Raw genomic sequence first — 25,765 nt, forward strand, 5'->3', positions numbered from 1 at the left:
TGTAGCACTGAGGAGGGCAGGGCCAGAGTGATGCATGCCTGGACCCAAATCACACTGATGAGGCGAGCGAGGGAAAAGATGACCGGAGACGGCAGTTAGAGAGAGAGAACTACAGACAGCTACCCTGTATGTGTTTATGTTTAAGTTCATCATTAAACTATTATTTGTTGTCAAGGCGGTTCTCGCCTCCTTTCCCTTTAACCCCTTTACACATGTTGATCTGGTTCTCACCCAGAACCATATCGCTTCCGAAAACATGGATTTAAACACTGGAGTTGCATGCATTACTTTTATGCTCACTTTATGTGCTTTTTGGAGCTGGCAACCATTTACTTGCATTTTGGGGACCAACAGAGCTGAAATATTCTTCTAAAAATGTTCATTTGTGGTTTGCAGAGGAAAATCAATCACCTCTGGGATGGCATGAGGGTGAGTAATGTTCGAGATTGATGAACATTGAGATTTTTGGGTGATCTGTTCCTTTAAGAAACAAGATATTTTTATATGGACTCCTGAAGCTTGTTCTTAAAGTGATAGCTCACCACCATAAAATCCTGTCATTTTCCCATTTTGCTGCGCAAACAGACACAAAAACGCACCTGAATGGTCCATTTGTATATTCTTAGGTTCTTAATTGTAAATATAGTCTTAAATTATAAAAATAAGCATGCCAGACACTGAACTACAGTTTGCATTGTGGAGTGTTTAAGATCGCGCACGCATTCACAGTCTTCACAATTCACAATATTTCGATTTGTTATTTTACCAAAAAAATCAAACAATGACAAACAAAAGCTTATTCTTTACTCTCCACAAAGTTTACCATATAAACACCAATGCAATCCACATAATACTTTCCCAAGGTAGACAAATGAAATAAAAAAAAAATCACTGTTTTAAAACAAGGACTTAAATCAAACAAGCATATTCTGCCTGCATTATGACACAAATCTTAAACATTTGAAAACAACTAGGAAAATCTTTGTAATGACGCATTAATAGACTGATTTACAGGTTATCCAATAACAGCAATAATGCCACTATGAAAGTGACACATTTCTAGTGCATTCACCAATGTATGCAGGTTGCATTATCCTCAATGAAATTGGGGGGGAGGACAAATGGGTACATTTCACCAAAATAAAACATTCAGCAACAAAGCCTTGGAAATTAGAGGCATAGCAGGGCCATTGTTAACTAGTGGATAAGAATGAGCATGCCAGTTTGACTTTTACCTACAACGCACATGGCAACAAAAAGGCAGCTGATATTAAATGCCACACTGGGGAAAGAAATGGGTCATGTGTTATGTTGCCCAATCAAATCAAATCAGGTGTGGCTTGACATGGCATGGGAGGTGTGTGAGAGAATATATTAAACAAGATATTTCAAGGCACTGTGTAACATAACTGGCAAATAACAGTTAACAAAACATCATCTGTTCAGCTGTGCAACTGTTTTCAACTAAATTCTATTTCAAATTTGTCCATTAACAAAAAGGACTTGCATTGACTGCAAAATACGACAACATTCCCAAAATATTTATGCAGCATATTGTCAACAAATACATTGTGAGGATCAGTCCCTTCTTAAACATGTGGATTTTCTTTTATGTCCTCACCATCTTGGAAATACAAAGTAGGAACGTATAAATCAGCTTCAGGAGGAACACCAACAAATATCCAATTCAGATTCTATGTTAGTAATGAAACACTTCTCACACCGACAAAAAAAAGACAGTTACAATACTAGGTTCATAATTTAACTAAAACACATTCTTAAACAACCACTCCATCGCACTTAACACAATAGTTTCCATCACAAATAATTTCTTCTCATTACAATACATTTTTCCTTTCTTTTTACATTCAATAAACTTAAAGATGGTATATTTGTATGAGAGAGGTAAAGAAAGTCATGCCACCAATTCTGGCACATAAAAATACTTATATGCAAGACAAAGATGAGGAGGTACTAATAAAATCCAATAAGGTCTTCATAAAAGGCCTCACAAAAAGGGTGTAGGACAACAAAAGTACCACAACAGGCTGAAGTGCCATACCCAAGTAAAGATTTTGGGAGTAAGAGTTTAAAAAATAAACTTAAAGGTATAGTTTAGCAAAAAATGAAAATTCCATCAGCCTTTCTTAACCCTCATGTTGTTTCAAACCCAATACCACTTTCTTCCATGGAACAAAAAAGGAGATGTAAGGCAAGTACATAAGTCTCGGTCACCATTTACTTCTTATTGCATCATTTCTTTCTAAATAATGAAAGTGATTCGCGACTAAGGGTGTCATTACATCTAGCTGTTCTGCCTAACATCTGTTGTGTTCCACAGAAGAAAAATGTTGGGTTTGGAACAAAATATTGACAAAATATTAATTTTTGTGTGAACTATCCCATTAAATATAAGGAGGGCAGTTCTGGTCAATGTGGTATCCCTTTTTTAACTTCTTTTTCTTTTAGCTCCTCCTATACTCCACTTAAATCACTAACAAAGAAGAGTCATACTAACAGAGGAGGGGTTACATCAAACAAAAAATACAACCCCATTCCATTAGTTTGCATACTGAAATTTTAGACAAATTATGGAGCAAAGTGGAGGATGTTTGGACATTCACTTCTTGAGAGGCTGGTAGACGGAGGCATTGGGGTCCAAGCTGGATGGACTGGTGTCCATGAACTTGGAAGAGTAGTGTGGAGTGACAGGAGTCAAGTTGTTGGTCTCGGACGAGTAAGTGATGCTGGGCATGACCGCCATGACCTCTGCAATCTTTTGTTTCAAATCTTTTATCTGCTGCTCCTTCTGCAAAATCTGACCTGTACGTCAGCAAAAAACATAGCAGGTTAGTGAGAGAGGAAGCAGAAATACCCGATACTGAAATACAGGACCATACTAAAGACAAGAAACAGAGTGAGGAGCAGACCTTGAGCAATCTCCAGCTGTCTCTTGGCATCTCCAAGAGCTGAGAAGAGATCCAATTTGATTCGGGTCTCAGCACTCAGACTATTCTCGAGGTGTTGGGTCTTGTCCTGCATGGCTGACAGTGCTGACATAAGAACCTCAGTGTCCTTTTCATTTTCCTTATACTTGCGCAACTCCTGCACACAGAAAACCAAAGGTAGGTGAAGCTAGATTCAGTTTGAGAAAATTTAACATGAAACAGCATTCACAATCTAGATTACTTGCATAATGTGACAGGATAACGAGTGCTACAGAATATTCTAACTAGAGAAAAAAAACGAGACTTGCTTCCATCAATCATGAATTGATTAGATAATTCTATACCAGAAGGCAACCAAACATGAATGCGAGTTTGCAGTTAATGGTGAAGAATGAAAAATGGGGCTCAGTTGCAATTTAATGGTTGAGGTTGGCTTGGTTTATTAAAAAAAAGGTTTCTTTAAAAGTATGAAAAAAAAAAAAAAAACACACACACACAAAATCCAGAAAATATTCACAGCGCTTTACTTTTTCCACATTTTGTTATGTTGCAGCTTTATTCCAAAATGGATTAAATTCATTATTTTCCTCAAAATTCTACAAACCCATAATGACAATGTGAAAGAAGTTTGTTTGAAATCTTTGCAAATTTATTAAAAATTAAAAAAAAAAAAAAAAAAAAAAAAAAATTACAGAGCACAAACCAAGCAATGAAGTCCAAGGAATTGTCTTTAGACCTCTGAGACAGGATTGTATCGAGGCACAGATTTGGGGAAGGGTACAGCCGCCTGGCCAAACTGAGCAATCGGGGAGAAGGGCCATAGACAGGGAGGAGACCAAGAACCCGATGGTCATTCATTTCTCTGTGGAGAGAGGAGAACCTTCCAGAAGTACAACCATCTCTGCAGCACTCCACCAAACAGGCCTGTATGGTAGAGTGGCCAGACGGAAGCCACACCTCAGTAAAAGGCACATGACATCCCGCCTGGAGTTTGCCAAAAGGCACCTGAAGGACTCTCAGACCATGAGAAACAAAATTCTCTGGTCTGATGAAACAAATATTGATCTGTTTGGCCTGAATGGCAAGCGTCATGTCTGGAGAAAACCAGGCACCGCTCATCACCTGGCCAATACCATCGCTACAGTGAAGCATGGTGGTGGCAGCATCATGCTGTGGGGATGTTTTTCAGCAGCAGGAACCGGGAGACTAGTCAGGATCCAGGGAAAGATGAATGCAGCAATGTACAGAGAGATCCTTGATGAAAACCTGCTCCAGAGCGCTCTAGACCTCAGACTGGGACGAAGGTTCATCTTCCAACAGGACAATGACCCTAAGCACACAGCCAAGATAACAAAGGAGTGGCTACTGGACAACTCTGTGAATGTCCTTGAGTGACCAAGCCAGAGCCCGGACTTGAACCCAATCAAACGTCTCTGAAGAGACCTATACATGGCTGTCCACTGACAGTCCCTATCCAACCTGACAGAGTTTGAGAGGATCTGCAGGGAAGAAAGGCAGAAAATCCCCAAATCCAGGTTGTAATCCCAAAAATACTTGAGGTTGTAATCACTGCCAAAGGTGCTTCAACTAAGTACTGAGTTAACAGTCTTAAGACTTATGTTAATGTGATATTCATTTTTTTCTTTTTAATAAATTTGCAAAGTTATCAAAAATCAGTTTTTTGCTTAGTCATTATGGGGTATGGAGTGTAGATTGATGTGGAAAAATTGATAATTTAAAAGCATTTTAGCATAAGGCTGCATCATAACAAAATGTGAAAAAAAATTAAGGGGACTGAATACTTTATGAAAGCACTGTACATACACTCACCTAAAGGATTATTAGGAACACCATACTAATACTGTGTTTGACCCCCTTTCGCCTTCAGAACTGCCTTAATTCTACGTGGCATTGATTCAACAAGGTGCTGAAAGCATTCTTTAGAAATGTTGGCCCATATTGATAGGATAGCATCTTGCAGCATTTCAGCTCTTGGAGATTTGTGGGATGCACATCCAGGGCACGAAGCTCCCGTTCCACCACATCCCAAAGATGCTCTATTGGGTTGAGATCTGGTGACTGTGGGGGCCATTTTAGTACAGTGAACTCATTGTCATGTTCAAGAAACCAATTTGAAATGATTCGAGCTTTGTGACATGGTGCATTATCCTGCTGGAAGTAGCCATCAGAGGATGGGTACATGGTGGCCATAAAGGGATGGACATGGTCAGAAACAATGCTCAGGTAGGCCGTGGCATTTAAACAATGCCCAATTGGCACTAAGGGGCCTAAAGTGTGCCAAGAAAACATCCCCCACACCATTACACCACCACCACCAGCCTGCACAGTGGTAACAAGGCATGATGGATCAAAATTGCTCAAAATTGCTTAAATCACCTTTCTTTCCCATTCTGACATTCAGTTTGGAGTTCAGGAGATTGTCTTGACCAGGACCACACCCCTAAATGCATTGAAGCAACTGCCATGTGATTGGTTGATTAGATAATTGCATTAATGAGAAATTGAACAGGTGTTCCTAATAATCCTTTAGGTGAGTGTATACACATACATACTACTATTTAAAATCTATCAATATTTGGCAGTTCTTTATTGCCAGAATATTTATCATATTAACCAGCATTAAATTACTCAATTACAGTTGAATGTGGAGAAATAAAAAAGGTTCATTTAACATTATGAAATACATTCTCACATGCACGAAAAAAAAAAGAAAACAAAAACTTGATTTTTTTATCAAACTTATGGACAATTCACGATTCAATTTTTCCCAACTTTTAAGTTTTGCAAGGCCTGGAGACTTCAGACAAAAAGGGAAGTCTTATCACAGCGAGAGTATGAATCATGCACAAATAGACCAAGAGCATGCATTAAGAAAATACATTTTTAAGTCAATTTGGTTTTCATGTTGACATTAAATATTAAAAACTTCCTTAACCACACACCAACAAAGGCTATCAATATCTACATGCTTTATTCTATACAATGCATTTGCAAAAGTATATCAGTGTTGCCAAGAAAAAATGTCAGAGTGCAGTCTCACTTGTGCTTTGAGCTCCAGCTCTCTGATCTGCTCCTCCTTTAGCTTTGTGTCGTGTGTGAGCTTCTTGCACTCGGAGTCCAGCTCACGTATGCGAGCCCTCAGTGAGTCTGTGCACTCCCCTCTGTGGAAGTAAGTGAAAGTAAGCCCACCAGCATGCAAGGATCTCAAAACAAGATGAGCTCCATGGTCTTATGTGCACCTCACCTGGACGCAGCAGCCAGAGCGACAGCACGTGCGGCTGTGGCCTCTTCAATCTTTTTCCTCTTCTTCTCTTCTGAAAGCTGCTTTTCCACGGCCACTCGTGCGTCCTGTTCCGCCTTCAGCCTCTTCTCCAGCTGAACAATCATCTGCTTGTCCTTCTGCTTGGCCTGCACAGCATTATGAAGCCTATGACAGACACAGACATGCTCAACACTGGAACAAGTTACTGCAGCTGGAGGAAAGGATTTGTGTATCTTTGAGAACTGTGAGAAATGCAGAATGGTAATTAGAATAAAATGCGGTCCCTGAAATTTGGTGGGGCTTAGCAGTACAGATGATGTCTCTATTTGGTCTGTTACCTAATAATTACTCTATTGAAATTCTTCAGTGTATTTTAATTTCAATTTCAAGTTTATCAGTGTAACTATTCAGGTGTGTATTATTGTACAGATGGCACTGTCAAAATGTACCCATTATCAGGATAGACCAATCACAGTCATTCGTGACTTCAGGAAAAGGCATTTTTGTCAGGTGCCAATCCTTTGAAAATGTAAATAATAAAATGAACATTCCTGATGATTAAATAAAGATGATACTTTTAAGAATACCAGTAATTCTAGCGAGACAAAATATATCTGCAAATTGAATACAACTCAATAAGCAAAGTATGTTGTTCTGAAATGCCAATTGCCTACTGTCACTCAATGGGTGTTACTGGAAGAGAAAATTGTCAAATTAAAAATAAAGCTTTCAATTTAGACCCTGTTGCCGAAATGCCAGCCAATGCTTACTGAACACTCTGCTAATATGCAGCAAGTCAGTCTTTAAGTGACAGGCCCAACTTTACACCAAAGTGTTTTTCAGACATGTTTTTGCCTCTGATGTCTATTAAAAGTGCAAAGCAACAAGAAATATGTAAAAACTGTCAACATTTATGGAGATATCAAATGTCTCAATTTCTTATTAATTATTTACCATATCATTTCTGAGCATACAGAGACCACAGTTATTGAACTCACCAACAACACAGTTTGCACACTTGTACGATTTTGGCCACGATTCTGCCGTCTGAGACAAATTTCGGGAATCCTAAAGGACATCTCACAGATGGCAGATTAATAGCCTTTGCAATGATCTTCAGCCTCCGATGAAATTTGGGCAGTGTCTGAAATTTAGCATCATAGCCGTATAGTGTGACTGCTATTACGACGGCCAGATGAGATTTTGAGCTTCTCTCTCGCACCTAAAAGAAACCTGCTCCGTGTTTGAATCACCATAGCAACATTTGTACCCAGTTATCACTCTACTCAAGCACTTTCAATGTTTTTTGCATTTTCTTTTTTTTTTCCTTACTTATTATTGGGATGTTTTAATCCAAATCAGTAAATGCAGTTGGATACAATTATAGTCATATATATATATATATATATATATATATATATATATGACTTTGAGGTGATTCTGCACACCTGGTCCCTTATCAGGCTAATTAAGCCTCCGAGTGAGATAAAGGCCAAATGCGGATGGTGGTGAGAGAGAGAGAGATTGTTTACGGGCAGCTGACCATTGTGTGTTGATGTTTGTGTCTTAAGTTTTTAATTAAAATATTATTTATATTGTCAAGCCGGTTCTCACCTCCTCCTTTCCCTTATATCCCTTTACAATACAGACATATAGTAAACTATGTCATGCAAATACCCTATGGATGAAACAAGCATGATATATTATCAGCCTTTACGAATTTTTGAAATTTTGTGTGGCCTATAGGTTACTAATCTAAAAGAGGAGAAAGATGTACTACAACCCACCTTTTTTGTTTTCTCCAATGTGAACGGAGAAGTTTGTAATTTCCACAATGAATATTTGCTTGAGGTAGCTCATTATTACTGTAGGCTACCTCCCGCACTCACGTTCATCCTCAACATCTGTCATTTTCTGTATTTGTGATCAAGCTGTCTTATTATAGGCCTATTTGATTTAATTAAGAATTTAAAGAGGTCATGGCATGCCTTTTTTTATTATTTCAACATGATCTGTGAGGTTCCCTTATAAACTAAGTTTTTTTGCACACACAAAAAAAAAAAAAAGTCTTAGTAAAATATGATCATTTTCCACCCTCATTTAGCAACAATGGTTTTGGTGCTACTTCTTTAAGTCTTGACAGTAAACACCCACTGTTATAATTGCCTCTCTGCTCTTGACTGACCTGCTCTCTCCTTGCCATCTCTCTGCTACTGGGCAGGGATAAAGCATTGATATGGTAAAGTAGGCACTGATGTGTTGTTGTGGAGGCAGTCAGATGCAAACGTATACCACAGTGTGACCTCACAATGTGGAGGAAGTAGAGAGTCATTTTGGCAGTTTGGTTTCAACAAATGCTCTTTTTACAGTGAAACTTACAGTATGTTTATATAGTACAATGACCTCTTATAAGTTTAGATCAAGGAAAAGTTGATTCCTCATGTCACGACCCCTTTAAAATCGATAGTTCTACCTTTTTCCGTAGTTTTAATTTGATTACATAATTTGAAAAGCTTCATGGGATTGTAGTTAATTCCTTCAATGAAGTCTTCTCTGAAAACTTCAGAAAAGTATTTCTGGCAACTGGATGAAGTAATTCATGTTTACAGTGCATACCTTCTGCTTTTGTGCCTAGCAAACTCGTAAAATTGGCCCTCTGTGGTGCAAACTGCATCGCTTTTCTTGTGGAGGTCAAAGCAACGCTTGACGCTGGCATTGACGAAGCGGCATGAGTCGCATAAGACAATAAAAACATAGCAGTGTCCTAACCAGGTGATCATTTTTCAGCATCAAGCCATTTTCTCTTCCTCAGAAAAAGGAAAAATGTTGTACAAAGCTACAAATATCACAGCCAATCAGAACACCAATGAGATTTTACACAACCCAACAGACAATGTCTTGTCAAAAATTGCTTGTTGAGTTTGGTTAGGACACTGTGGTATTCTCAAAGCATGGCTTTTTCTGCAGCAGTGAAATTTAACTACTAGATTCTAGTTCCTCTAATATCACTGCATCTTCATCTAATATTTGCTGCTTTTATATTAGAAGCGCTAAATGTGCTTCCCATCTGAACCATGCTGAATGAACCAAGTATCTGACCACTATACAGCATGACTAACTGGATAGCACAGAGCATATCACTTGCATGAGGTGCTGGCTAGTGTGCCAACGTTTTTGTGTACGCTAGCAACCATTTTCATTTTGAAAGTTTTTGTGTAGCTCTAGCTGATTTTTTTTTTCCTCACTTGTTCTGCAGTAACTCATTTTCCTGGCGAAGCTGTCCCAGCTCAGAGCGCATGCTCCTCTCGGCACTGCTCAGAGAGCTGATCTGACTGCGCAGGTCCTGCTCCACCTGTCTGCTCGCCTGCAGGTCTGCCTTCAACTTCTTGATGTCCTGCTCAAGTCTGTGTGCACACGCACACACAGAGAGAAGAGAAGAGAAGAGAAGAGATGAGAGAGAGAGAGAGAGAGAAAATGGCATATTGAGTAAACGGCACTCCAATCATGAATTGTGCAACTGTTTGAATCATGAGAACTCTTACCGCACTAATGCATCTGGCTTACTGAGCTGGTTGTTAGGTATACAATTCTCCATCAGATCTCTGTGAGGCGCAAGGTTCTTCCCTGCACACTTCTGTTTCTTTTCACTCCTATTGGATAAGGAAGATGGAATGCTGCCATTGGTATTGGGGCTATGGAGGGAGGAGTTTTTGTAATGCTTAGAGGGGGCAGAGCCACCCCCTCCCCCTTCCTCTTTGAGGAACAGGTTCTCGGCACTGCCGTTGAGCTCGTTGTTGAGTCTCTTAGCGTTTAGGTGGTTCTCCATATACTCAATGTCCTGTAGCTTTGAATCCACAGTCTGTAGAATGTTGTTGTTTATTCCTATGCTGTGCTGCTGCTGCTGTTTCTTGTCCTTTCCGCCATCTTTGCCCTTGTCTTTGTACTCTAGTTCTGGCAGAGAGGTGGGCAGTTTCTTGGTAACAGCAGTGCCATTCTGAGCCACCAGCACAGAGTCCGCTTCAGGCATGCCTTTGGAGGTTGCTGCCAAGCGAATCAAACAGATTTTGAGGTTAGAAGAATATGCTGTCTGACAACTATAACTACAACTGATATACAATAGCTGTTCCAAAAAATAATGATCAGCCTTAGTAGGCCACATTTCCAGAAAACTTGGAAGTAGAGCCTGACCGATATGGGATTTTTGAGACCGATACCGATTTAAGAGGGCAAAAATTCAACAATCATGATATGGTGGCCGATATAGTACATTTTTTAACTTTTGTATGTGGATTGTTTGCTGATTTTGCACCGATACGACTATGCAAAAGGTACTCAGAAGGCTGCTTTCTTAAATAAATATTTGTTATCAAAGAATATTTTACATTATTATTATTATACATCAAAAAATTCTAGAAATTAACTGAGAAAATAAATAAAAATATAATAAATAGCTTAAAAAACATCAGTACTGTATGTTCAATATCAGTCAGTTGCTGACCATTACAATAAAGAATAAATAAAAATACAACAAATACCTAATTATACATCAGTACTTTGTGTTTAGTATCAGTCAAATGCAGACCATTTTAATAGTGCCAGTCAATTAAGGGCAGGATGTAAAAAAGGAAGCATTTACACCTGCCGAGTCAAGATATAAAATGGCGGCAGCGGTTACACCTTAATCTGCTATATGAGTTCAGGGGAAACTTTCAACAGTGGAAAACCAGGCTTTTTAATATTACATTTTATAAATGCAATGACTGGAATTGTTCGGTTGAAGGGGGTACCAAACTGTGAATCCTGAACAAAGCAGTTTGGTGAATACATGTTTACACATTAGCTTCCACTCAACGGACAAGCAATGAAAGTAGCTCCGTGGTTAGCTAGTTAGCTATAAGCACATGGTCACGGAGAGTAAAAGATGGACTTTATTTATTTCTAGCACTGCGTCTCGACAACTAGGTAACAACGTAGCATAAAATCAACTCGGACACAATCCACGACCGCACCGTTGATTAGCAAAAAGGTGCTCTGATGTTTACCTTTCAATCTGCTACATTACTGACTGTACTAACAAACTATAGCTGGCTAACATGATAAACATGAGTGACATGTTTACGTTATATTAGTTATATTGAAAACTGAAGGGCCAAGGGGTCATTGATTATCAACTTTCCAGTATGTATTTCACAAACTAGTTAGCAACTTACCGAGAAGACACCGCTTAACTCTGCCCTGTCTGCAGAACCACTGTCAGAGTCAGCTCTGTAAACAAATTTTGCTGGACAAACTATGCTATGACACCAATTCAAAAGCATTGTTTTCTGCATTATATGTTCTAAAAAAAGTTTTCATATCTGCGCATATCACATATACGACGATACCAATATATTGGTGATGGGCTAATATCGGCCGACCAATATATCGGTCATGTCATTTTATATCATGACAAAGTATGATTTATTTTCTGAAAAAAATAATTAAAAAAATAAAATAAAATGGGTTTATATATTAAATGAACTTTTCTTTGTGTCTATTTTTGGATAATTCGATCAGTGAATTCAATACATTATAAATATAATTTCTCTTTTATAATTTTCCATTTATTTGGAAATTGAGATACACACTCAAATGTAAAACAATAAAAAAAAAATTTTTTTTTTTTTAAAAAAAAACACAAAAATCAACCTAACCAAAATACTAAATTTCACTTAGTACTAAACTTTCCTCAAGAAACTTTTCTCAAAGAAATGCAACGATAAAAACAAACAATTATTTAAAGGGATAGTTCACCCAAAAATGAAAATTCTCTCATTTACCTGCCTCATTCATATCTCAGGTGTGCATGACGTACTTTCTTCACCAGAACACATTTGAAGAAAAATATCTTCACTCAGTATGTTCTTAAAATTCAAGTGAATGGAGATTTCTCTTTTGATGCTCCAAAAATCACAGACAGACATGTAATCCATATGACACCAGCTGTTAAATTAATGTCTTCACGATAAATTTTGGTGCAAAAATGATCAATATATAAGTACTTTTTTAAACCTCTAAATCATGCTTCCAGTCAGCAGTGGTACACACGTGACGTAATCGCATTGGTGTTTGAAACATGCTAGAACACCAAGATGCGAGAAAAGCAGTGCCGTTTACAAGTGAGGAATGATGTACAGTAGCTTGGTTGATTTTGGTTTAGATCTGTAATTTTTTTTATCTGTTTCTTTACTCACAATGGAGAGTTTGTGTGCTTATCCTGGATGTCTTAACCGAGTGGAGAACCTGAGATTACGTCCGTAACTTACGTCACATTAGAGGCCGCTTGGACTCTACACTCTCGTGAAGCGTTGGATTATAGTACTTAAATATGTATATTTTTTTGCACCAAAAGCTATCGTGTTGCTAGAAGACATTAATTTAACCACTGGAGTCATAGATGACTGTCTGTGATTTTTGGAGCATCAAAAGATAAATTCTCCATTCACTTGCATCTACTGAGCCAAGATTCTTTTTCTGTTTTTCTTCAAATGCATTCTGGTAAAAATTTTAAGTCATGGTCTGGGATATCATGAGGGTGAGTAAATGATGAGAGAATTTTCATTTTTGGGTGAACCATCACTTTAAGTCATCTCTAGAGAATACTGTATATAACATGGCCGTTTTTCCCCCTAACATATAATTATGATTCAAACTGAATTTTAGTAAAAGTGATGACATTTAATAAAAAAAAAAACATAGTTTTCATTGTCAGTGGTGGTTGTTGGGCTGTCTAGCTGTTAGTTTTATATCCTCCATTGCACTTTAAGTTAAAAAAAGCAAAACATCTCAGTATAATTTAAATGGTCACATAAGTTTTGTGGCCAGCGCTGCGATTTTGAGTAGTGTGAGTGATGCCACTCTATATTCTCCTTTCTCTGGAGCACAAATGTTGGGAAGACTGCTGGAGAGAAGCCACTCACTTGAAACACAGATGCGCAATTCAGATGAGAAGCAAATTTAGCACTTATGAAGCGCTTCTGAATGCAAGATGTCATTGAATTTGCTGAATTTCATTGAAATTTTCAATGCCAGGGAAACCCTGTCCATTTCTCCTCATTCCTCTCAGTCTCACGTGAAGCCCTGACCACTGATAGAGATGCACACACACACACACACGGGTATCTACATAACACAATATTCACAATCTCTATCGCAATATAGCAAAATCTCTACCGATTGACACTTTATATCATTGCCACAATAAATATCATCAAATTGTTTAGCCCTAGTCATGTGGACTGCTTTTATGGCACCTTTGGGCCCTTTTTGCGCCCCTTCTCCCACCACTGTATTAGAGCTAGGTATTGATAAAGATCTCTAGGTTCAATTTGATTCCGATTCGACTCTAAATGGGTATATTTTAGTTATAATGTTCATTTTTCTTACAAATGAAAGAAATTCCTCTCCCAACTAATTTGGTTAATTATACACCGGACTTTCTAACAAGGTACGCAGCGAAAATACTAATTTAACTAATACGTAAAAAAAAAAAAAAAGAGAGAATAATTATCATTTCAGTCATATTTAAGCTTTTTAAAAATTAACAAATCCATGTATTCCATCAATGTTTTACATTCTTTACATTCTATTTATCATGGTGCATTAAAATGTATAACATTGTAATATTGCTACTCATCTTTGAGAGTTCTACAATAGAGTTTTTGTCATTCCACATGAAGACTTCTGCATTGGAATTTGATCAAATGTAAATCTATTTTGGGTTTATTGCCACCATATCCCTGTTCTCTTGCCCAACAACAAATTCTTGGGATGTTTTCCCTACACTCTCAGAACACTTATATCCTTTCGGTTCCATTTGTTCGACCTGAACTAGGGAAACAAGCTTTTAGGTATGCTGCCTCCTGTGATTGGAATACTCAACATTTAATGATACAAAACCTGGTGTCACTGAGTACTATCAAATATGTTATTCCAGACATATCAATTGAGAATGTTTTTAAATCCTATTCCAACTTTTTGTACTTTGAGAATATTTTTGAGAGTTTTATTTTGTTTGCACTGTGCCTTGACAAATGTATTTGTTAGAATATATAGAGGTGCTTCAGCACCACTAAAAAGAAGCTCAGCACCCCTAAAACTTGGAGTAAGAAATGTTGTTATTCTAAAAGTTTTGTTCGTCTTTGACAAGGTTAAATAATGTCCAAAACATACTCCGTAGTTTGTGGTTTAAAATGTATGTGTTAAGGATGAAAATGAAAACACCCCTGCTTAGCAAATGGTGTCATCCTCTTCTCTTCTTCTACTTCTCTGTACCTGCACCGCTCAGCACGACCGTCATCCAGCGCGAAACACACGCAGAGGGAGAATCATGTAGTGTTGTGAATCAACTAAGTTGCTCCAAAGCTGTCTCACACTTCTTTCCTTTTACCTAGAGTTGTTCCGATTCCGAAACCATATCGGTGAGTACTGGAGTCAGTATCCTGAATCACCATGGTACACCTATAATAAGTGTTTATTTTCGGACTATTTTAGTCCAGCGCGTCGCCGCCGCTGTGGAGTAGCACAGGACCTGGGTGACTCGTCCATAGTCATAAACGGAGAGAAGTAGCGCCGGTTACAATGTTGTTCCACAAGACGCATTCAGTTCTGTTTATTAACTGCTAGAGCGTGAAACATAAACAGCAGCACTACAAATAAACTGCGTACCTGTGTAGTGCGTACATGTGTCTCTGTTGGTAAAGTTTATCGTTAATTTGATACTCATTTTAACAATCGGGAGTCATGTAAACATGACATCACGTGCGTCTTTTCTGGTCAGTCGTCATGGAAACATGAAGCCCTGGCGTTTGGACCAGAGTAAAACAAACATATCACTGTATACCACCAGTATGTGTGAAAACACTCACTGTGGCTTTTTAAATGAATTGTTATTCATTCCTAGATTTATATCTGTTATTTTTCAGTTGTGGCTGACTATCAAACTAGACAATAAAAGAAAACACGGAGCTCTCTCTCTCTCTCTCCTCTCTCTCTCTCTCTCTCTCTCTCTCTCTCTCTCTCTCTCTCTCTCTCTCTCTCTCTCAGATTCAGGTGAGAGACTAGGGACAGTCCAAAATGACCTCTGACTTGTGTTTTTGTTCTTCTGAAAAGTGTTAAGCTAAAGTAACAGATAATGCAAACCAGCTATCTGTTGTTGTATCAAATTACTTATCTAGGCAATAGTCCCCTGCTTTTATTTATTTCAAACCTACAATGGAGAATACAGCTTCTCTTGTGAAAGGAATTTGTGATTTAAAAAAGTTTCTAAGCCCAATAATAATAATAAAGGCATTTAAAATGGCACGCCTCTGTGTGCCTTTTGATCATATCCTTAGAATCTGTAAATGGTCTCCATAACATTTTTGTGACATGACAAACTGACCTCAACTCTCCTGCCTACAATATATTTGTGTATGATTGTCAGTGCCAAGTCAGGGAGATGGAGAAGGAGAAGGGGAAAGGGAGAGCATGCAGGAAGAACCAGGTGAGGAAACAACAACAATAAATTGACATATAGTGAATAGTGGCAAGCAAAACAGTAACTACTCATACTCCTATTACATTTACTTTTTGTAACATTATTTTACACCACATTTTTTCATAATAAAGGAGGAGGAAAACAACAGGGAGAGTCCATAAGGGATGAGAGGGAATTGACTAGTGAAAGAAATGAAGAGACAGAGGGAGTGCAACATAGAGACCACCAAGCCAAAGCAGCAGAGACAGAAGAGAGCTGTTCAGACTTAGGGGATAAGGACACTGGTCCTAAACAGTTTAAGCTGTCTCAATACCCTCATACTCAGTTTGGCACACAAAAAAAAGAGCCTTTCAAGAACCATTTTTTGTAAATAATTTACAGAAGATGAATTACATTTTGTTGTCCAAGTACCTGTTACTTTGTTCAATGACAATAAAGTTGAATCTAATCTAACCAATCTGATGACTGTTGATACAAAAGGAGGCACATGGAGTTAATGGTCAGGAAAAGCAGCTGAGTGAAGAAGGTTTTGTGTTTGTTACAGGGGGCTGTCTGTGTGAACTCTCACAATTAAGCTGGTGCTCTGAAAAGGTCTCCAAAAAAAGAAGAAAAAAATCTGGATTTTGGAGTTAGTTGAACCAATGTTAAAATGATAAATTTATTTTTCAATAGAAAAATGAGTGGGGCTCATTGGGTGCTCAGCACCCCTAAAGCTCTGACCCTAGAATCGCCCCTGATTTGAGGCATATTGACTCTGGGTTACAGTGAGGCACTTAAAATGGAAGTGAATGGGGCAAATTTATGAACGTTAAAAAACTCACCGTTTCAAAAGTATAGCCACAAGACATAAATGATATGTGTAAGCATGATCTTAGTGTGATAAAAATCGCTTACTAAACTTTTCTGTGTGAAGTTATAGCCAATTTTACAACTTCGTTGCCATGATGATGTAATGTCAACAAACCCTAAAATGACAATTTACACAACTTTACAGCTCAAATAACACACAAGTTTTAACAGAAGAATTAATGCAAGTGCTTCTATAAAATTACAAGCTTCATGTTTCTGCCTTTAAACCCTCCAGAACAAAAGTGGGAAAAAGGTGAATATTTTAACATTAAAAAATGGTCTCCAAATCACTTCCATTGTAAGTGCCTAACAGTCACCTCAAATTTTTCTTTTTTAATGTTGATCACATTTGTAATTGTTCTCAATGATCATTAAAATGCCAAATGGTGATCTTACCCTCCTCTGTGTCCTTCTCTTGTCTCTGGAGCATCTGTTGATCTAGAGGAAGGGCCTGCTGGAGGAGCTGCATGTAGAACTCATTCTCCTTCTGCACCTCTTTCTGTTTGCGTAGACGCATCTTATAGCTCACGTAACTCTTGAAGCCAAAGCCCAGCGTCACCACTGGATAGCCGATGCTGCAACGAAAAGGTTAGAACAAAACATTTGTAAATGAACATGATTGGTAAAACTAGTGGGATAGTGATGACTCAACATCAGACTTCTTCAGATAATGGCATCACTCCCATGTGTCGCTATAGAGACGCCAACACAGAGTTTACAAATATAAAGCTACAGTACCTGCAGCGTTACATCAGTTGTCTACAATTTCTATAAATGGATATTCTGAAAATTAAACTGAAGCAGTTGAGATCAGTGTTGTACACTGGTGTACACATTAAGACAGACACTATAGAAATGATATGCTGATGAGACAGTGACTGTAGAAGAGGCTTTGGTTTAGTGATTAAATACATGGTTCCCATACTTTGTTCATGATTTATACTTTAGAGGAGCAATTTCTAGCTGATAAAATATTTGAGTTCAGCAAAACTAGAAACTATGAGACATTTTCAAGTCTTTTCCAGGATTCTAGAAATCACACTTTTAAAATGACCTGATATTTCCTGGTTTTCTATGACTATAGGAACCCTGTAAACAGGACATCTGAGAAAAGGAAACATTTGGAATATTCTGACTAGGTTCAATACAGATTAACCTTCAACATAATTTAAGGCATAAATGTTGATTAGCTCCAAAAATAACTCTCGTTCCTAATTTTAAGCAAAACATTTTTAAAATTGGTTACTGTAATGAACTTACAATGGAAGTAAATGGGACAAGGGTCAGTGTACAATCAATGCATCTTCAGTTCATTCCATATCAGTTTTGAAATAAAATTAAAAAAACTTGTGTTTTTATTTAGAAATTATTTACCTTTTTTATTTTATTTTCCCCTTTTACAAAAATGCAGTATGCATTCGGAAAATTACGTTTTAAAAAAATGACCGATTTTCCAATTATCTGCATCTCTGTTGGCTGTTAATTCTCAAAATGTCCACGGAAGGATTGACACTTTTAACCTACTTTATGTTCTATTGTTACTGTGAGGATCATAGATGCTAGATCTTAGTTTTATATGGGGATGTGGAGTAATGATTTTAATCCCATGCCAATTGGTCATGCCAGTAATTTTTCCGCACTGCACTCCGCACTGATAAGGACTATAAGTTTAGGTTATTTTACCTTCTATAAAACGAAAACACAAAAGGTCTGCACTCTAGAAATACTTATATTAATTTCAAACAAGAGATCAAAAATCTCCTGTTTGAACTTAATAAAAGTATTTTTAGAGTGCAGACCTTTTTGTGTTTTCATATGGATACATAGATCTTAGCACCTAATTAGCTGGGAGAGCTCGGTGAGTGCTTTGACCTTCTATAAAACACCCGGTATAAATAACCCCTGGTTATAATCCCATGACATGCTGGTAAAAAGCCAGTGAATCTGCGCGGTCCAACCTGTGAACCCTTTAACTTTCGTTGTTTCTCAAGCTATTCAAGTGTCTGAAACGGATGCTGGCCAAGAGAAGACACCAGAAATTGTAATATGTGCTTCACTTCAGATGAACTGCAGATAACGCTGGATGTTGCGTTTGGACTGATGCAGGTTTTTTCTTAAGCATTTTATACTGTTGAGTGTTTATTTAGCCATAAAAAAATATTATTTTTATTATTTTCTCTTAAGAAAATGAGAAAAATAGCTAAACAAGCACTTAATATTGTGATTTTCCCACTGCATTTTCAGAACATATTTTGCAAAGGGACAAATACAATGTGAACGGATTGTCCATATCTTTAAATCAAGAGAGTAATATAGGATTTCAGGCTCGCTAATATCACCAGTTCTGTTGTATTTTGCCAGATATTCTAGTCAGTTTCTTCTAATAATCCCAGATACAGTATATGATCATGTTTAATGTTTCCTGCATAATTAATCAGCACTATCATACATTTTTTGAAGTGTCAGTTGTGCGGCAGTGTGTAAATGCAGAAGACACACCCATCTCTGTTATTTCTACAGACGTCGCTTGAGTCCCATCATGCAAATCGATGGTAAATTGACAGGCATCTGCAGTAATAACGAAGATGTCCGGTAAACTAATCCTGTCCGAATAGGGCTTTCCTTCCCCCTTTAAAGTCCCTTTACTGTATATCCCTTAAAATCACTATGATAACAATGGTTTTTCCACAAAATGCAATATTTACTATACTATTATTTATCATATGAATAACATATCCTCTTACTGACTTATAAATAAATTTTAGTTCTCTTACTGTATCTTTACTCCCCCTGCTGGTGACTTTTGTAAGTGTTGATGAGTTTTTTTTTATTAAAATTTTTCTTCTATTCAATTTGAATTTTAAGAGAGAAATGGAAATGAACGGAAGATACACGGATTGTGTACATTCTGGTCATTCAGTTTTCATTTTAGGAAGATAAACTAGTAAATGAAACAAATGGTTTTTTTTTTTTTGTTCTTTGGATTGTCTTTCAATATTCCAAATTTGAAAAACAAGTAATTTTTCCTTTTCCCCTTTGCTGCATTTACAATGTATTCATTTAGCAGATGCTTTTATCCAAAGCGACTTACACCTACAACAAAAGCAATTAATCTTAAGGAGACATGAAAAAATATCAGGAAAACAACACCAGAAAATTGCTTGATTTCGCAATGTGTTATAAGTATTACACTGAAAGTTAATATCGGATGTTGATGCCCCAGTGCACTCTTTTATTTTTTTTATTTTTTTTTTAATTCAAGCGCTTTCAGCAATCATATGCCGCATAATTCATATTTCAGGTGAGAACTTAAATTTGCCAACTATTCTAACCTTTTCAAACCCCGAGTCAATTCCAATTGACAAAACCTTTTTCTGGTGTTTTTTTATTTTAAAACGTTTTTGTTATTTGGTGCAATGCAAGCCACAAATAATTGTTAGATTAGATGCTGCAATGTCAAATAACAGTGTTACTATTGGAACAAAATTCTTCCTTTGAAATAAAGCATGGCAGCATGTGAGACAAGGCAAAAATATATTGCATAATTAATCAGAATTTATGTCAATTGTAAATGGACACCAGGAATAACTGAAATGTTAAATGATTAATTAGCATTTATGGATATATTTGGAGAAGAAATAAATGGTCACATTTTTGTGTCTGAAAAATAATCTGGGACTAAACAGGGCAACCGATTGGGAAGCCAAGTGAAAAAAAATGTATGTGGATCAACATCCATTTTAGCTTTCCTGTATTACAGGCCTATTTTTGAATCTTTCCTATATTATACCCAGAGAAGTCCACCCATTCAAGCAAAGGAGGCATGTTTTATTTTTGAGTGAAGTGGGTTTTAAGTGGATTATTTGAACTTTGAAAACATTACTTTGATAGCCCTACCTAAAATGAATGATTAAAGTAATTATATATATATATATATATATATATATATATATATATATATAAATAATTCACATCTAAATTGGGTTCCACTATATGCAATGTCCCGTGGGTGCTCAAGAGTTTGTGGTCACAGGGAAGGTCGGCCAAGGAAAAGCCTGTTTTATGTTAATAACAGCTAATTAATTGCTCTTTTCAAAGATCAGCATCTATCCGTTTTATTAGTGCCAGGACACGTTCGGTGTGAGAGGCCACTTTATTTTATTTTTTTATGGGCACGTGAAACTCTCAGGAATGAAACGTTATGGGGACCATTTTCTTTCCCAAAATTTAAATACAGTCCTAGTGTAATTTTTTTAAATACATTTTTTATTTGTTTATTTTTATATTATTGTGCATCGTATTGCCAGCCTATCGGCTCACCGAAAAAAATCCTGCAACTATCGATGACCAATCCTACCCTGGTAGACAGTGAAACTCAACTGACCTTATTCAATTCCTTGTGGAATAGTGCAGTTTTTAACAGAATGCTGTCCATTACAAGATAATTAGCTGATGAATTGGAAAACAAAGGTCTGCTTCCATATAAAAGTTTGGTGCACCCATAAAAAGAAAAAACTTTTTTCATAAACTCAAAACTCAACTATAAGGTGGGCTATATTAACAAAGAGCTCTTTCTGTGGAAGAGTGCTTTTCCTGCTCCAGGAGCATGAGGACTTATTTGGACTAAAAAAGTATATGACATTTCAAACAGATGTCTCATGAGTATGCGAAATGTTATTAATGCGTTTTTTTATTATAAAAAGGCTCTGTGGGTGTTGCACAAGTTTGATTTACCTATGGCGGTCTAAAATGCATAACACTTTGAAAAAACAAGCAATTTTCGGTTTTCTTTTCCTTGCAGAATAGGTAAAATTTGTGAATGGAGAGCGAGATCGTTAGATGAGAGCAGTAAGGAGTCCCATCTGTGGGACTCTAACAGCTGTTTGTGTTTTGCAATGAGAGCAGAGAGGGATAAAAAGGGACAATCAGGACCGAGAGGAGAGAGAGAGCCGAGCCTGCACTTGTGTGTAATTGTGGGCATCATTTCTGAGTGCTGAAAAGCACTGGCGTAAGAGAAAATAAAGATACATTTTGAGTATGATTCGCCATATACCACTTCCTCCATGCGAGAGTGAAAGAACCTCACAGTGGTACCGAAACCAGAGTAACTGGAAGGATACGCGGCCATAACATCCTCGCTGCTGGAAGAAGTCTTCAAGTGGAGTGGTGGTGGCATAGTGGACTAAAGCACCACTGCTAAGCAGAAGGTTGTTGGTTCGATCCCCACAGCCACCAGCACCATTGTGTTCTTGAAGGTAAGGTGTGTGTGCATGGGGATATTCATGATAACCCATTCGTGATGGTCATCATGGACAATGGACGTTGATTCACTGGCTGGGGAGGGGGAGTCGGGGCCATCTACGTCAGCTCTGCCTCAGAATGACATAAGGAAAGGGGAAGTCCTCTGGAGCAGGACATGTGACCTGCCTTTGATCAAGCAAAAGTGATTGATGGTCAACGCCTCCAGCCAGATATCATGCTCACACATCCGTATTTTTCTATTATAAAGGATCAGTTGTATTGAGTGACACAGGACGCGCAGACAAAGGAGGATACAACCCAATTGTTAGTATTGTAGAGGTGTTGGGAAAATGTATTCCAGACGGCTCATCATAATCCGATGGCGGGTCACATAGGGTGAGAAAAAACACGAAACTGTATAATAGCCGGTTTGTACTGGCCGGGCATTCATGGGGATGTTCGCAGGTGGTGTGCGGCATGCTGTGAATGTCAGCTGGTGAATCTGCCGGCCACCCCAAGAGTGCCTTTGCACCTGCTTCCTTTGATCAAGGTCCCCTACGAAAGAACTGGTATGGACCTCGTCAGCCTTTAGAGTGGACAGCATGTGGGCAACGCTTTGTGTTGGTTCTGGTGGACTACGCAACGTGATATCTGCAAGCAGTGCCTCTACGCAACATTTCAGCACGTAGTATTGCGGAGGCACTCTTCAGAATCATCTCCTGAGTGGGGATTCTGAAAGAAATCCCCTAAACTTCCATGTCTGTGAAAAAAAATTATTTATTTTCCACAACATTCGTTTTACACCAATTTGTCACCCAACCTTTTGGTTTGTTCACATTTAAGCCTAACTATTCGACCGTCAACAGCCTGCGGTCTTCTCTTACTAAAAAAGGGGACACCAGATCCAGTCCAGTGGACGAAGCTGTGTCAGCAGGCGTTTACGTGGGTGAAAGTTGCGCTTTACGGTGTGCTGTTATTACACTCACCTGATTTCACTCTCCCTTTTGTGTTACAGACCGACGTGTCAGACAGGAGGTTGGGAGCCGTGTTGTCCCAGGAGGTCGAGGAGGAGGAGCGCCCAGTGCTGTACATCAGACAAAAGCTCTTGGTGAGAGTCGAGGTACAGCACTATTGAGAAGGAATATTTGGCCAACAAGTGGGCGGTCCTTACCATTCGGTATTACCTCCTGGGATGGGCCTTCACCCTCTGTTCACACCACACCCTGCTCCAGAGGCTCCATCGCATGAAGGATACCAACGGATACCAATGAAAAGCATTGGAGTGAGAGAAAATAAAGATACCTTTTGAGTTTGATTTGCCGTCTCCCGCTTCCTCCTTGCGGAGTGAAAGAACCTTGTCACAGACTTGTTTACCAGTTTTTCAATTATGGAAAATTGAAAGATAATCCCAAAACCATTTGTTTATCATTTATTAGCTTCTCTTTCTACAATTAAAATTGAATGACCAGATGGTTTAAAAGTAAAACTGTAAAGCTCATATTTTGTTACAAAACTTACATGAATTACCCAGTAAAAAAACATTTATTATTAGAGCTGTAAAGTAACTTTTTATGGAGAGTATACTTTTCTAGGTGGATGAACTTCGGTTCAAATGTTACCCAAATAATGCCTGTGAGTGGAGTTTGCTCAATGTTTACCTTACAAAGTTAAAAGTGAAATATTGGATATAGCTTTAAACAGATGGGGTCAGCAAGTGATTCTTTCACACTGGTCATTCCAACACGCACTTAAAATACATTTTAAGTGCATTACTGCACAAAACGATGGTCAAATAATTTGTGTGGTAATAATTAAGGCACAAATGCAGTCTCAACAGAGCTTAACTTACTCCAAGGAACATCAGGTTTTTTAAAAAAATTTGTGGATCTATCAGAATGTACAACTAAGCCTTACCAGTGAGCAGCAAATGGGCGGCAAAGGTCTACATGAAAGTGCTTCAGATCCTTGAATCGTATGGCTGCTTCGATGTAGACGAAAAGAATCCAGAGAGAGACAGTGGGCAGACACACACCTCGCTCTGTACAAAGGAAATACAAAGAATAAAGGAGGGGAATCATTTATATTGGCTCGCAAAATAAAGATCTCAAATCGCAAAAATATCTAACCACTGCATTAATGATGCTTACAAAAATGTACCACAGTAACCATAGTTTCCACAGAAAAACAATGGTTATTACAGTTATTGTTACAACCGTCACACAGTAATAAATGAATACTGGATCACTTTCCCAATCTCTCTCATCTTGTTTATGCTTTTAATGATAGTGTTGGGTAATACAAAGTTACCACAATTTTCTACTAGTAACAATAACTTGAGAAGCTATTGAATTTGTGGAAACTATGGTTACAATGGAAGGTTTTCTAAGATATTACTGGACAAACAATAATATATACATTCAAGCAGCCTTTAAGTGACCTCTAGCCTTGTTTAGAACAGTTATCATAACTTTGCAGCATATGCAGGCTTGATTAACTATAATGACTACAAGCCTATCAGTGACCTTCAGGGTCTTCAAATCAAACATCTAAAGATTACCAACTTCACACTCCATACAGCCCAGGTCTAACAAAACAAGCCCTAGCCTGCAAATAAAACTCCAGCTTTCTGCAAGCACCCTTCCTTGTTGAGACATGCTGTGAGTTGTGTGTCAGCAGAGCAATCACAGCCACAGCTTAAGGCACAGTGAATCAGTTTTCTGGTAATTATCCCTCACTGTCAGGTATTCTTATCTCCCCCTCTCCTTCCTGTGATCTCACAGAGTCCACCTGAGAAAATTATACATTATTACTAACTGTAGAACAAAAAAATCTATCAAAGATATTTGCCGTTTATTGTACATTTAATTAGCATTTAACGGAGCAAGTAACAGTTTTTAGATGGATGTATAAGCCTAATTAAATCTAACAAATTATATTATGTTTGACATTGTTTATTCCATATATTTACTGTGTTTTCAGTTCAAATTGTTTATTAAGAAGATGCTCCATCTACACCATCATCTCAATAACAACAAGTGTTTTGAAAATGCAGTTAGGAAAGAAAAGCTACTTGCTGCTCATCTTTTTCTTTCATGCAATTAAAGATATTCAAAGTAAGAATTAATTCCAGAGAGATTAAACTGGCAATGCTTGTAAAAGAACATCCCTTCCAACTGCCAGAAAACACGTTGAAGAATATTATCTAAATGCTACCAAATTATGCCACCGAATAATAAGCGATAAAGGCTTTAGACACGCTTACACACAAAGAAAAAGCCTAATGAAGTATTTGACTGATACGAGTGTGCAAGTTAAATTGAGAAAATGGAAAAAGTCAGGTCAGCTTGAAATTAAACAGGAAAACAGCAGTTGGGTGTTGCAAGGTCTATTGGATCTGCCCGTCTTAAATCCTCATTGGTCAACAGATGTCTACATCTGTCACAAAAGTTTACATGCGCAGTTATAATTGAGAGAGCAGGTTTTTGTCTATTCAAGCCACAGTTTTCATCTGTCTGTAGAAGTATACATGACACAATGCATGATCAGGAATATTTGAAGGAAGTACAACAGCTGAGGAAGTTTTAAAAGGGAGAGTTCACCCAAAAATGAAAATGATCCAACCATTAACTTCCTCATGTCATCCCAGATGTGTATGACTTCCTTTCTTCAGCAGAACACAAACAAAGATTTTTAGTAAACAAATTACAAGTGAATGGTGGCCAGAACTTTGAATCTCCAAAAAGCACCAGAGGCAGCATAAAAGGATTTCATATGACTTCAGAGGTTAAATCCATGTCTTCAGAAGCAACAAGGTGTGGGTGAGAAACAGATTAATATTAAAGTCCTTATTTACAATAAATTCTCCTCCTTGCCCAGTAGGTGGCAATATACATGAAGAATGTGAATCCCCAAAAACAAAAAGAAGAA

General features: G+C 37.8%; 1 protein-coding gene across 1 annotated transcript in view; it reads right to left on the minus strand.

Moving 5' to 3' along the window:
- Positions 1–692: 692 nt before the first annotated feature.
- The window catches only part of LOC127650162 (macoilin-1), a 33,577-nt gene continuing 8,504 nt past the window's right edge, over positions 693–25,765 (minus strand). Inside the window, exons 4-11 of the mRNA XM_052135396.1 lie at positions 23,753–23,876; positions 16,994–17,172; positions 9,774–10,272; positions 9,477–9,635; positions 6,214–6,396; positions 6,010–6,130; positions 2,931–3,105; positions 693–2,823 (exon numbers count right to left, since the gene is read on the minus strand). Coding sequence (XP_051991356.1) covers positions 2,621–2,823; positions 2,931–3,105; positions 6,010–6,130; positions 6,214–6,396; positions 9,477–9,635; positions 9,774–10,272; positions 16,994–17,172; positions 23,753–23,876 — 1,643 coding nt within the window. The 3' untranslated portion in view covers positions 693–2,620. The remainder of the gene's footprint in view (positions 2,824–2,930; positions 3,106–6,009; positions 6,131–6,213; positions 6,397–9,476; positions 9,636–9,773; positions 10,273–16,993; positions 17,173–23,752; positions 23,877–25,765) is intronic.

The sequence above is a fragment of the Xyrauchen texanus genome, chromosome 10 (assembly GCF_025860055.1).
Source record: "Xyrauchen texanus isolate HMW12.3.18 chromosome 10, RBS_HiC_50CHRs, whole genome shotgun sequence".
In the NCBI taxonomy this organism is placed as follows: domain Eukaryota; kingdom Metazoa; phylum Chordata; class Actinopteri; order Cypriniformes; family Catostomidae; genus Xyrauchen; species Xyrauchen texanus.